Source organism: Anopheles gambiae, chromosome 3, assembly GCF_943734735.2.
Source record: "Anopheles gambiae chromosome 3, idAnoGambNW_F1_1, whole genome shotgun sequence".
Classification (NCBI taxonomy): Eukaryota; Metazoa; Arthropoda; class Insecta; order Diptera; family Culicidae; genus Anopheles; species Anopheles gambiae.
Window position 1 is genome coordinate 93614372 of NC_064602.1, and position 14794 is coordinate 93629165.

A 14794-nucleotide genomic window follows, 5' to 3' on the forward strand; every position below is an offset into this window, starting at 1 on the left:
TGCGCACGGCGGCAGCTGTACTTCAAACGTTGCGAAAAGCATTCATTTGACGGATAGCAGCGATAGCGTGAGGTCGTTCTTCCCGCGCCTCGACATTCTTCTGTCAGTTCAGTGTGCGCAGCGTTCCCGCGTGTGCGTGTGTGTGTGTGTTAGTGAAATTATTGTTGTGCTGTGTCGGTATTTCTCCGGACGCGTCCGGCGCGCGCCCTTTTGGATTTTATCAGTGATTAATCGTCCCAAAACCACCTGCTCCCGTGCCCACGATGGACGTAATAGTGAGTGCTGGTGGTGGTGCCGGTGGTAGTGGTGCCACCGGCAGCAGCAATCCGGCGACCGGCCCGTCCCTACCGGCGACTGCCCCGACCGCGTCCGCCGTGGCCGCGGCCATCGCGTCCCGTTCGCTGCGAGTGCGCACATCGAGCCAGAGCGGCGGCAAGCAGTACGGCGAGGCGCTCAGCGAAATTCAGCTCTGCCCCAGCGTCATGTCCGAGGGCACGCGGAAGATGCTGCCCCCGACGACCGAAACCATCCAGACGAAACCGTTCCCGATACGGGGTAAGTGTCGGGTTTTGTGTTTTTTCCAGCAGCAACACCAGCAACAACAACAACCACAAACAACAAAGCCATTCCCGTGCCAAACCCGTGTCCAACATTTCCGCCGGTATGCAAGCGAAACAAGGGAGGCATTTTTCTACCCCGTTTCTCCTGCCACGAAAAGGGCGGGTGGTAGGCATTGTGGAAACTATGGCAACGAGCGTAAATTGGAGTGTGAGATTGAAATGCGCACGCGAGCGAATCTGGGAAGAGAAGGAGCAGGAGAGAGAGACAGAGAGTGAGTTCGGAAGGGACCGGCTGAGACGAATATCACGCCATACGATTATGCTCCCCCCGTCCGTCCGTCCGTCCCCTCCGACGCATACAGTGCGTGTGTTGCGCCGTGACCATGAAAGTGACGTAGAAGGCACAACCGAGTGACACCGACGATGATAGTGATGATCTCGGGCGGGACGGTATGTAGTAAAGCATATATCCGGGGTGGCGGGTTGAAGGAAAAGGAAAAAGAGAAACCGAAGAGTAGCAAGGAAAATGGCAAAAAGGGGGGTGTAGAAAACAGTTGGAAGCAACATAACCATTGACGCGGGTTTGCACACCCTAAAGTCGAGTGGCTAGAAGAAGCAGAAGGAAAAGTCACACACACACACATACATACACATACTTCAAACATTTTCGGCCTACTACGGATGGGCGATGGAGACGCTCGGTGGTGAAAATTTTGGTACGGGCGCTACATTAAAAATAGAACTCCGCGCTGTGTATTCGCGGGGCGCACTTTTCCTGGTTGTTTTACAATTTTGTGACCCTTCTTTTACTTTTGCTTTTTTTGTTGGTTTCAAATATGCATTCCTGTTCCCCCGCAGTGGCCAGGAACATCAGTGCCAAGGAAGCAAAGCACGTTTTTGGGCGGTGTTTTGCCATTTTTTTGGGTGGTCTTTTGCTACCGTTCCGATCATACGCTACCCTCGTGCACTTACAGTTGTAGTTTGAGGTGGTTGGATTCGTATTTATTTTTGCTTGTCACATATCAGCCTTTTAAATAACACATTCCGTCGCCATTAGACCGGCAACTTGGAAGACGTGATCGGCTGCTCCACTTGTGTTAGTCAAAGCCTGCTTTATTCGCACTGCTGTGGAAAACTATCCGAACCACTCGCGTGACACTTGTTGGACGAAGCAAGTTCATTTTTCCACGCACCCAACCATATGGGGCTTCCTTTTGTTGATTGATTTTCCCTTTCCACATCGTGCCACAAATATTGTCAGGGCCCACCAGAGAAATGTAGGGTGGTTTTTGTCGCTCTAAACGCCCCACACTCCTGTCGGCATCGGCATCAGCTGAGAGGCGAAAACAGGCCTCCCCTTGAAAGGAAGAAGATGTATTTTTAATTCCGAACGAATCGCGTCCCACCAAAGGGATGAACCGGATTTCATACTGTTTATGCGTTTGAAAAACGATGTAACTGACCGTTGGGAAGGCCAGGGTCAGGGGTTTTGTTGCTGTCGGCCCACCCCATGGAGGCCGTTGAACTGCTAGGGATTAGCTTTAAGGTTTGTGAGTTCGAGCTCTAAAAGAATCTGTTGACCATCTCGTGACTTCGGTTTCAATTTGTATCGCGTGCTTACCATCAATCAACAATGTCCGTTCTTTTTGGTGCTCTAATTAAGGAAGGTTATCCGGGATCAACTGTGCGGTCTATGAAGATGGTCTGTTTGTGATCTGGGCTACCGGGAACATCTTTTTTTTGGAGGTCGAATTACTAGACGAAGAGACTCACGCATGGAAACTAGCTTTTTGGTCAATTGTTTTGTGAAGTTTGCTGTACGATCATAAAGTGTTGTTAGTATGAATGAAGAATGGATACCTTAGACATCCTAAAGACATGTAATGTACTGCTGGAATTGTAATACAAATTCCTGTTTCCCACTTTGGCCTCTCTGAAGCGCGCGTAACACCAGAAAGGGAACACTCGTTTCCCTTAACAGAAGCGTAAAATGCAACACAATGCCACACAACCTTCCCTCCTCAAGCGTGGAGTTGAATAATGAGTCTCATCCCCATAAACGTACCCCCTCGGGGGGAAGACGCCCTTGAACTTGGGAAACCGTACGGAAAGGAAAAGAATGGCACCAGTTGCTCCTCGGCACGAGAAGATGCACCTGACACAGTCACTCAGACACACACACACACATACAATCAACAGGAAGAGCTTAGCTTCTGGTTGGACAATGTACTACAATGTCCTTGGGGGTTTCCCGCACACCAATTTTCCACCCGTCCGCCCGTCGCGAATGGGTGTGGCACGCTCGGTGAGAGTACGCTTCTTCATCACCCTTTTTAGCTTCAACGACGTTGGACGCCGTCAGGGTAGTTGCATCTTCGCAAGCGCGGTGGCACGTGCTCTTTTTTGCACATTTTCCCGCCTGCACTGCAATTTACTTCCCCTTCCCCGTCCTGTCGCTTGTGCTGTTGTGGTTGCAGTTTAGTGAAGCGTTTATTTTAGTTTATATAACTGTGTGTGTGTGTGTGTGGGTTCTCGGGTGTGGAAAAGCCTTCCGAATGAACCTGCGCTAGGTTTCCTGGGGGGAGAGAATGATCGAAGCTGTAGAAATACTGCTCACTCCGCGTGGGAAATGGCTCATCGGGACAAAGCGACGTCACGAAAAGTCATTAGATGATTACGGTCGCGCGTCAATAAGCCGGCCGGTGGGTGGGCTTTGTATGCCAACAGCGCACTCACAGACGTCTGGCTTGGTGGTGAAAATAATTAATTTATACGAAAAACACACAGCGACACTTTCCAAGGCATGTTCAACACATTTTGTGTCCTTCGGCGATGCACGTGCATCATCATCGCTCAGAACGTGATACCGTTTTGTTGATTGATGTAATGGGCTTTCTGACAGGCAGAGTTTGGTATTATTATCCTCATTTTTGTTACTCTCTTCTGCCCTGCAATTAAGTTATTCGACGACATTTTGACACCTAATTTACAGCCGGATTGATTGATGATTGATGGAGCTGTTTCCAATGTTTGTGAACTGTCTCCAATAGAGAAGATTGTTGGAAATTAAGTCTTTATCAATGTTGGGGTAAGAACACTCCACTTTGAAGGCTACAAAACAGCAAAATATTGAAACAAAACATTTAACTTCCTTTAGTTCTCCAAAATCATTCAATAATCATAACTAAATGCTTCATCAGCTTGCCCTGCATGCATGAACCTGTCGTGTGATACACGACCTATCTATCGATAAGATACCGATTTGCGTCCACCGCAAGGGGGATTTCTTCAGCACGTCTTGCCGAGATAGCGCAAAACAGTTCCAACCCGCAAAACGGATAATTGTATTTCCGTGTTAGACTGGGAAATAGGATGTCTTTAAAGGTCTTCCTTTATGCTTGATGAAAAATATACCTAGAGCCTACTAGAGAGATACAGACATAGCCGGAAGATCGTAGTGGTGGCCAATTTGGCGCCCTGGGAAACACGCACGTCCGTTTAGGCTTATCAGGGTCAGGTCTTATCGTACACCCGCCAAGAGTAGCTTTGTAGTCGTTGAACTTGCCTGCTGGAGACACTTGGTTCCAAGCTATTATTACCCGCAGCGATGCTAATCTGCCGTGCTCCAAGCGGTGGCTCTAAATAGCTTCAACTGTTTGATGGAGGGGTTTGTTGTGTTTCTGACCTTTTTTACGACTTGGTGGTGGTACTGGTTAATTTTGCAGTGTAATTGTTTTTTTGTTGTGGTGTTTCCTATGATGTACTAATCGAATGTCTAGGAATTCCAGTAAAATCCAGTAAGATCATGGATTCATGTTGGTAAATGCAAACGTCGGATTGGATTTATTTAGATATTTTCCAAACGGTACATCGCTAGCAGAATATTGTTTACTTATAGTCCGCAAAGCAATACACTTTCCCGTCGATAACGGCAACGAGGCCAACAGCATGACGCAAATCCGACTTTAATCAGTACGAATTTTTAGCACGGACAAACAACGAACCGTCACCGATCATCCGCTCCCAGTGATCTTACGATGACCACAAGGTCGCGTCCCAGTGACGCGTGTGTGTGTGTGTGCGCGCTCGCTCGCGTTTGCCAAGCAATTCTATTAAGACATCGTCGTAATCGATTACGTCGCAGCGAAATCTCGCCTCTCGGATGATGTGCCTACCATGCGCCCGCGGTCCAGAATGCGCGGACAGGGCCGCCAGAGTGTTGGCGGGTTTGTTTGGTTTTTGGTTTGGACCGCTTATCAGTGGCGAGCGTACGTTACGGTGAACCTGAGGGGCCATTATCAAGCGAAAGTGATTTACGATAGCCTGGTTGCGTCTTTAGGGGCCGGCTGTTGCTGAGGCCGGCGCACTTGGCCGGTGCTATACATGTGTATAGTAATAATGCATTATCTGTTTGGTCTATCATGGGTGCCGCTCGGTTCCTTTCTTTGCTGTGGTCGCTGTACACTTTGCAATCCATTCGACCGTGACATTGCGAGGGACCTCTTCCTATTGGTGAACGTATTCTGGCGGTCAAACGAAAGACAAATTGGATTGATTCTTGCTCTTGTTGCATGATCACTCCCGAAGCTCTCCTGTTAGATTCCAATTTCACATTAGAAACACTGTTAGAAACAGTGCTATTACCCATAGCAAAAATGAGTCATAAAGCGCTACTGGAACGGGATGATTAGCGCCAAGTAGAAAATGAAACTGCAACGCAACGCTAATATGCAGTTGCGGCGAAATATGAGCTGTTTGTTTACTCACCCGACTCGGACCCACCACCATCACCGCCAGTTCTAGGGAATAATGATAAACAAACGCGCAATCACACTTACACATTCTTGTACACCTTATAGGGTCTTTTTAACCGTTGGGAACGCTTCTAGCTCTAGTTGAAGGTGTTATATTTGATTGATTGATTTGTTGCAAAATCAATAAAAACATGTCGGTGGTTAAAAAAATGACAAAAATCTAATATCTAGAATCAAGAGGGTATTATTGGTGTTAATTTATTGATTTGACCGCCTATAACACACGTTTGGAATAATTTTAATTACTTCTGTATAAAGAAAACCTTCCTTTTACTGTCTCACAACGAATTAATTGCTTTTATTTACCACTCAATACACAACTCTATTCACAAGATCACGTCAATTGCTGTTCCGGTTCTGAGCTGTAGTCAAACAAATCGTGACCACGAACTTAATCCTTCGTCGTGTGAAAATGGACCAATTTCGAATGCAATTATGGTCCGAAAATTCGTGCAAAACGCGCTAATTAAATCCGGATCGTGGCAGAGCGGGACTCTGGCCGTGTGTTAGACTATCGCCTAGGGCGGCACGTGTGTTTGGGGCCACATTTTAGTAGAGAAAAAAGCCGTTGCGTGCTTGTCGCTCAAACTCAATTCTGCTGCGGGTGTTGGTGCGTAATATTGATTTGCTAGGCGAAACCCAACACTGTGGTCAGTGGCGTATTTAACGGTAAGCAAAGTAAGCAATTGCGGGGGGCCCGTCAATGAGGGGCCCCGGAATCTTTAGTACATAATCCATAACAGTTGATAGAATATGGCACTGTATTAGCAAGGAGGGCCCCGTGGGTTATGGACGTTGGGGCCCCGCGCTAGACGAACTAAAACCACCCCCCCCCCCCCCCCGGCAGCAACAAAATTTAAGTTAAAATGTTACATAATCAATGACGGGTGCCGAGTACCCCCGGTAATCATGTAAAAAGGGGCCTCAACAACTCTTACTGCTTAGGGCCCCCGAGACTGTAAACCCGCTACTGACTGTGGTATTGATTTGATGTGGTTAATCTTTTTAGCTTGATATACACAAAAAACAAAACAAAAATGCTGATCACTTGGAAGAGCGATCTTCTTCACTTATCTAATATGAACTTCCTGCCGGTAATGCTTTCGTCAACCGGTTCTGATGCGTTCTGAAAATAAACACGCTTTGATCGCGTGACAACATGCCATGGGTGTGTTTTTTGGCGCTCTACACCTGTGCGTCTTTCTTGCGTTGCTTGGAATAGGGGTGGAGAAACAACTCCCGAAAAAGACAACAACCGAGCGCCAATACCACCCTCCCAGTGTGTAACGGGTGACGAATTGGCAAGACGCCGATGAATCCGGTTTTAGCGTCATCAAACACACACAACCGCGCGCGCGAACGCACGCGGCTCTGCGGTTTTGCTTGCGCATTTTCAAACCCGCGCCATCCTATCGTTGTCGCTTGACACATGTCTTTGGCAGTGAACAACGGCGCTTCTCCGGCGTGCTTCTTCGGGTTGTTACCATATTGAACGTTTCCTGCTCAATTTGTCATCACTGTCGATCGTGCGCTGTTCGTCAGCTAAATTCTAGTGGGAGCGTTGAACTACAAGGTGGCGGTAGGCGGTAGTGCAGGATGAGTACGATTTTTTATTACACTTTAACATTTTTTGTTGAAGTATGGTACCGTATCCTCGCTCAGAGCTAAAAAAAATGGTGAAAAAGTTAATGGAAGCAAATTATTTGAACTCACTCCTCGATAAGGCGATAACAAAATGCTTTATGGTTGACACGCATTAGCGCCGCGATTTGTTGTAAATCAGGAGACAGCGTGTTGCATGAATGAAGTGTTACAGTGTGTGCCTGGTGTGCGGATCAGAATTGCAAATTGATGCCAAACAAGTAGCCGCGCCAACAACTGGTGACCAGGCACGTGTTCACACTTGTGGAAAGTAGCGATTTTGTTGCAATTTTCTACGAACACTCTGGTTAGACACCGATGAGTGAAATAGTAAATAGGGAACAGGAAGGGAGGGGGGGGGGGGGGGGAACATAAGGATCCTACCCTATGGTTGATTTGTAAGACATTCGTAGGCAAATGGAATTACACAAATTACTGTGTTTTGTTGCTGATGAACTTCCATAAGGAAAGAAACTAATGGCCATATTTACCATTTATTTATGTATTGGTTATTTGTGGCTTACACTGGATGAGCTACGTGTAATACAGTTTAACATTATAAAGTATACTTTGCACGCTGTGAAATACTCAGAGAGTATACTTTACATTCTGAACACGAAAGGTTGGTTTCTTTGCTAAACTAAGCCCATACGTCCAATAGATGGCGCTAACATCACATGAAGGAATAATTGCCCGCTAGGCGAAAACCGATTGTCATGAGTGTTGGCGAGCGCTCCAAATCAGTGCGATTTTTCCGCGTTGGCAATCGTTTTTAATATAAAATGTGAGGGTTTTGAGGGTTCAAGATTTTTAAGATCTTGCAACTTGTAACAAACTTACCAGCCGCCGGATGTGGTATTTGGTTTCATCCAGGTCTTTTCCTCGCAGTGATTTTTGCGTGTGCCTCTTTGAATTGAGGTCCTACGCGTTGAGCAACTTTCCTACGGCCCTTACCCATCAATTTGCAAATGCTATGCAAATAATTGAACAAAATTGCCTACATAAAATTTAGTCAACCACCAAGTTTATTTACGTTTTTTTCACGCTCACAAAAGCTCACTTTTAAATGAGACCTGTAGGCAAGTAAAGGAAGGGTAGAGAAAATGAGCGAGATGCAGTGATATTTGAACGTCAAAATGTTGTACGGGCGAATTTGACAGCTCCCGGCGTTCAGCTGCGCAACAACAACAACACAGCATCGGATTTGTGCAACAGTAATAAAAAAGAACAACCAAACATTGTGCAACTTTCCCCATCTTTCACATCTCGCCATTTGTTTTAGCGTGACAAAAAACACGATTTTACCCTCGGCCAGAGTTTTTAGTTTAACCAGTAGCAAAAACCACCAACCATTGAACGCTTCACAGGAGGTGCTTGGTGGTGGTGTGGGACGCATATGAGGGAACGGGAAGCATCGGTACAGATTGCATCGTTATCTAATTTCTAGGCCGTGGTCGGTTTGCTTCGTCGCTTGCATTGCATTGCCTGTCCCTTCGCCTCATTCGGCGACGGAGTAAGATTGCAGTAGGACGGCCCTACGGGAAGCGCGCACAGTGTTGGTTTAGCGATCGGGCCGTGGAGTATGTGCGTTCGGCTGTGAATAGTGTAGCTGGAAGTACATCGTAACCAATCCTAATTGTAGTCCATCAACGTTCAAGTCCTTTTTGCTAGTCGGTGAAAGTAGTGCTGTGAGAAGTAGGCAATGGCAACTGGCGAAAAAGAATCCAGCGACAATATGATCTCGCTCGGATGGAAATTTCTCAACAAGGAAACGTTTGGCAATGGTGCGCAAAATAGCCTTGGAACCATACATCCGGTTGTCCAAATGTTCGTTTATTTATGTTTTATGATTTGCTTCTTTTCTTCCCAGGCGAGCGTGCCAACTATGTGAACAGTCCGCACGTGATTGCGATGGTCGGGCTGCCGGCCCGCGGCAAAACGTACATCTCGAAAAAGCTGTCCCGCTACCTAAACTGGATCGGCATCAACACGAAGGTGTTCAATCTGGGCGAGTACCGGCGCCATGCGACCGACGCCTACCGCAGCCATGAGTTTTTCCGCCCGGACAATGAGGAAGCGATGGCGATCCGGCAGCACTGTGCCGAGCTGGCGCTGGAGGACGTTTGCAACTGGTTGGAAAATGGTGGCGAAGTGGCGGTAAGTCAATCGGCGGGAGGGTTAAAGGTTGATTTGGGCGTGCAAGGGAATGATAGGAAGGAGGAAAGCTTATCAATTAATTTTATTTACAACATGATTAGGATACTTTTCGAAGCCGTGTATCGATAAACACAGCTCATTGTGCGATTACTGGATTGTGCCTTAATCTCATACCTCTGCGCCGTGTTAGTTATAAATCGTTCCAAACGAGGCCACAGCTTGGGCGCGTGCTGAAGCTGTTGTGGTTGTAATGGAAACAGAAAGAATCGATAAGAAATTGACTGGCCGCTGCAGTTTGGATGCATCCGGAATGATGCGATGCGACGGTGTACAAATTAAACGTACGTCGTCAGGAAGTATGGAAGCATGAGGGGAAGGGACAGGCCAATGGTGCAAAGGTTTACAAGCAAACTTCGGCTGGATCATGTTTGTTTGTTTATTCGGTAGATTGTAGGGTTGTTTATGAACAGCTGTGTAACGTACACCTAGAACCATCGCGAATGGGAAACGTTTGCTCCCTGTTTGCCACACGAACTGAACACAAATTACTCAACTTCATAAATTCCACTGTACGCTTTCGATTTTATTCCCTCAGCAATCATTTTGAATGAATATTAATGTTTCAATCTTTCGTTTATTGTAGGTGTTTGATGCTACAAATTCTACCCGCGACCGGCGTCAGATGATACGCGAAATTGTGGTAAAAAAGATGGGCTACAAGCTCTTTTTCGTCGAGTCGGTCTGTGACGATCCCAGCATTATCGAACAGAACATTATGGTAAGCATAACATGGTTGGAGTATCGTGTGGCGGTACATAGTTTCTCTTCCAACGCTTTGGCCCATTTCACATTTGACCTTTTTGCTGTTTAAAAAAAACATAGAAAACGAAAAAGATAGGTTTGAATTGGCGATTATTTGATTAATAGTAACGAGCATCAATCAAACAATAGAATATGTATTTCCGTTACGAATCGAATACGAATACGCTTACGTTTGACGTCCGGTTTTCCTCCCATTCATCATGCCAGGTCAAGATCAGTGGCTTGGAGCATCATCCGCCATTAATTCCGAACGAGGTGACTATTGTTGTGCAGTGTGTGTGTGTGTTAAAAATGATTAACACAACGGCCAGTGTCCGGTATACGCATACACATAAATTTTCCATAAATGACGTCACTAACCGTTTTACGACTGGTGTAGATTTTGTGTGTTTTCTGTGTTGTTCGTGGTTTGCCCATGTGCTCGTACCGCCGGTAGCTGCTCCATGTGTGAATTCAGGAACAGCAGCATCCTTTCCACATTGGGCACCGTTTCGCCCTTGTTTATCGCTGCGGCGTGAAGCCGTTCCAGGTATGAGCGAGCGATTTCCACCTTACCGCTCGGTATGTTGCTACAGTTCGATGCCACCAGGGCTATCGTTATGATGGTTTTCACAAGATTTGTTCCTTCTTCTAACGGGTCCGAAGGGTGTTGATTGATGGATGGATCCATAATTTTGGTTGCATTAATACAAAAATACGAAATAAAAAATGTGGACCAATGACATTTGCAAAAATGACATTTGTCAAGGCATACGTTGATGAAAGGCGATGGTCCTGGTCCATTATTAATGCGCTAACTCTCTCCTCGTTTTAAATTAAAATTCCTTAAAAATGAATGCGTTTGTTGTTCTCGAACCCATTTTATGTAGTTTGATTGATTTGTTAACTGTTGAATTGTTTTCTCATTGATTAAAAAAAAAAAACAATGTGCCTCATCCTGACAACATACTTCCAACAAAAAACCCCCAAAAAAAGGAAAGTAACTAACAAACAGTTGTGTTTTTTGTTGTTTTCTTTTCGGTGCTCGCGTGGCAAATCGCACTCTTTCACTCCCCATAGGAAGTAAAAGTAAGTAGCCCCGACTATCGGAACATGAACATGGATGAAGCGTTGTCGGACTTCCGGCTGCGCATCGAGCACTACCAGGAACGGTACGAGCCGCTGAGCGAGGAGCTGGAGAAGGATCTGTCCTACATGAAGATCTACAACACGGGCGAAAAGGTGGTGGTGCACAAGCACGAGGGACACATACAGTCGCGCATCGTGTACTATTTGATGAACATTCACATTACCCCCAGAACGATCTATCTCACCAGAGTAAGTAAAATACGAAAAAAAAAGAAAATTGAACAAACAAACCCCATCACGTTACCTTTGCCTCTGCCTAGCACGGAGAAAGCGAACACAACCTACAGGGACTGATCGGTGGCGACTCCAATCTGAGCGAACGGGGCCGCCGCTACGCGCAAGCACTTGCCAAGTACATCGACGAGCAGCAGATCGAAGGGCTGCGCGTGTGGACGTCCTGGCTCAAAAGGACAATACAAACCGTCGCCGATGTGAACGCACCGCAGGAACGCTGGAAGGCGCTGAACGAAATCGATGCGGTAAGCATTTTCTCACCTTAACGCTTCCGGATCGGCGTTTTCATCATACTTTCACTTTGTATCGTAGGGCATTTGCGAGGAAATGACATACGAAGACATTCAGCTGCGTTTCCCGGAAGAGTTTAAGGCACGCGATCAGAACAAGTTCGCCTATCGCTATCCGCGCGGCGAGAGCTACGAAGATCTGGTGGTGCGACTGGAACCGGTCATGATGGAGCTCGAGCGGCAAGGGAACGTGCTGGTCGTGTCACACCAGGCCGTGCTGCGCTGCGTGCTGGCATACTTTTTGGACAAATCTGCCGGTAAGTAACACGATGGAGGATATCCTGTGTGGCAAGAAATAATGGGCGTTTTTGTGTGGGCCTTTCCAGATGAACTTCCGTACTTGAAAGTGCCTCTCCACACGATCATCAAGCTGACGCCGGTCGCGTACGGTTGCAAGGTGGAACACATTATGCTCCCAATTCATGCCGTCGATACGCATCGCGCCAAACCAGAGGTGAGTTTTTGCAAAGATTTAATCCATTCTGTCCCTAACCAAATGCTATTACTGACCATCGTCCGTTGCTTTGTTGTCGTTTTTGTATGCTTGTTTTGCGATTATGATTGAACTGTTTGGTTACTGTTGCTATTAATTAAAGGTAGAGGTTTGGGTGTGTCCCCTTGTAAGTGTTGTGCTAATCCGGTTTTTTTTTGTGGGGTAAATGAAGTAGGGTGGCACTAAAATTAATTTCGCTCAATCGGAGTACCTATTGTGTCGAGAAAAGGTTAGTAATATCGACTTACTGCAGAGGGTGGTTAAAGCAGACGTGCTGAAAGTGTCGTTTGCAGTGCCTGCAAAACGGCTACAAAACCTATCGCCGTAAGATTTTCCCATACTCGCTCTTCCTATCCTCCTTTTTCTGTCCTCTCCTTTCTTGCCTAATGCGCCGCTCCCATGTATAACAATCGTACCCTTCACGCTACTCCGCTAGCTTCCTCAACTAACAACGCTGTACTGCTGTCGATTTGAAACTGATTCGGTTTGTACTAACAGCTGTAGTGAAGTTTGATTACTGCTGTTGTTTGAAAGCAGCTCAAAATTTAAACATCAACCTTATATCTCTCTTTCTTTCTCCGATACTGATTACTTTACCCTCTCATGGGACAAACGCACATGTGGGCGGTCACGTTCCAATCATACATACCTTTCCCGTTCTATGAACTCTCCTCCTCCTACTCCTCCTTCCCCTTGCACCACTGTCCACTATCCCAAACCTTTCTCTTCCAGAGTGAGCTGGATCTGGACGATTCCTTCGACAGCACCGCGGGCGGTAGCCCTCCGAACGGAAAGCAGATCATTCTGAACGGCTCCAATGGAGAATGTCGTTTCTTTCCCAACAACTCGTAAATCATCGATTCTAGTAGGGCATTATTACACGGGAGCAGTTCCTGTTTCTAAAGCTGTCCCAAAAGCTCTGAGTAATATGTGTAGAGGAGTTTTTTATTTAGTTTTTAAACAATGTTCGTTGTTCTCTTTGCTTATTACGGTGACTAAAATGTTTCTTTTCCGGATTAGTGGACATTGATGGTTGAGTTATTTTTTTTAATATATTTTAAATCATGTGATCTTTCACCAGGCTCTCGATACTGTCTTGCTTTGGACATCACTTACCATTTGCTTTAATTGTTGTATCACATTATCAATCATTTCATTTGTAAAGGATATTCTGGTCTTATTTTTGTGGGTCTGCTATCATTTTTAAACTGTATTTTTGTTCCACATGAAGGGTACCTCATTTATATTATGTTGTTTAGGATGGAGAGGACAATAAAATGGCAATAATTGGGTTCTCCTTTCTTTTACTATCGCTTTTAGAATGCTCTTCCTTTGTACATTCTCGTTACAATACATCATTTCACGCATACAAAAACATTGCAAATCCACTCAAGCTAACAAACAACCAAACCGTCTAACTGGGTGTGGGATGGGATTTCAAAATTGTGTTTTCTAGGTACCGGGTCAGCTAGATGCAAAGTTTGTGGGGAAACCAAACCCAAACCCAGCGGAGAAAAAGTAGACCATTAAACACCGAAGGATCTCTGACACTCTGCCTCATTCTCTCCCCGCGGCTGGAATGCGCTTTTGCGGTATATTTTTGGTATGGCTGATTGCAATCGCGTAGCATTTTGATATTGCATCCCCAAAACACCCTGACACCCAACGATGCCATTGATCGAAATCGTTGCCTTTAGATACTTCTCCAGTTGGTAGGAAATGGGATGATACGCCTAGCAGGGTCGTAGAAATGGTAGTTCCATACCGAGTCCAGTGTGTCGATCAAACACGTTCGTACCTTTGCTATCCTAAGAGATGTTGGTGAAATGGACAGACGATGCACAGAGTTATGTACAAGACAGTCGTAGTGTGTGTAAGGGAAATGGTAGAGTATATGAAGTTGTAAATAAGATTACAGAATCAGCCAATCGCTTATTGTTTGGTTGTATGCTTTTTTTAAATACGTTGTACGATTTTTTTCGCTACAAATCTATAGCACTCCTCAAACATGATTGTGCATTTGTTGGTTCTCTTCTAATTTGTCGATATTTAAAGCTAGTTTAGTGGAAAAAAAAAAACATTAAACGTCACTAAAAGACATATGATTTGTGGGGTATGTACGTAAAATCTTGGTAAAACCTCAGATTTTGATTGTGCAAAATGGTTAATTTAATGAAGTATAACAAAAACGAAGGTAAAACACACACATACATTCAAAGAACAACATTTATTATGATAGATGTCCTATAGCTGTTGTTCAGGAATATTCTCTTATAGGATTCTTTGCCCGAGTCTGAACAGTCGTAGGTTAGCGAATGAAATTAAAACAAACAGCACAGGATCAAGTAATAACTACCCTAGACACATAAATATAGCAAAAGCGGGCTCTTTACAGGGTATAAGAACAATCGAAACTAAAACTGAATAAAAACAGCAGCTCGCGCAAAACACAATACTACAGATGTTGAAGATATGATGGTGAACCATATTTAATCGAAGGAACGAAATTGCCGTTTGAAAGTTAAACGAGGTAAGTAGAGTAGTTTTCTTTTAAGAATTATTAAAATTATTTTTTTGGTTCTAACTGCACCTTGTGAGTGAGTGAGTTCTAATTGTGATTAAAGTAAACGTGTTGTTCATTGTGCAGATATTTGA

At 45.3% G+C, this 14794-nt stretch overlaps 1 protein-coding gene across 10 annotated transcripts in view; it reads left to right on the forward strand.

The window, feature by feature from the left end:
• Positions 1-14794, forward strand: part of LOC1280661 (6-phosphofructo-2-kinase/fructose-2,6-bisphosphatase) — a 17424-nt gene continuing 2630 nt past the window's right edge. Inside the window, exons 1-9 of one of the 10 annotated variants that reach the window (XM_061654550.1) lie at positions 46-555; positions 8886-9172; positions 9816-9950; positions 10202-10249; positions 11054-11311; positions 11383-11601; positions 11669-11903; positions 11973-12100; positions 12872-14592. In XM_061654550.1, coding sequence (XP_061510534.1) covers positions 264-555; positions 8886-9172; positions 9816-9950; positions 10202-10249; positions 11054-11311; positions 11383-11601; positions 11669-11903; positions 11973-12100; positions 12872-12991 — 1722 coding nt within the window. In that variant the 5' untranslated portion in view covers positions 46-263 and the 3' untranslated portion in view covers positions 12992-14592. Of the gene's footprint in view, positions 556-8158; positions 8800-8885; positions 9173-9815; positions 9951-10201; positions 10250-11053; positions 11312-11382; positions 11602-11668; positions 11904-11972; positions 12101-12871; positions 14593-14794 lie in introns of those variants that run through there. The other 9 variants (XM_061654552.1, XM_061654557.1, XM_061654555.1 and 6 more) reach the window with 9 other exon arrangements.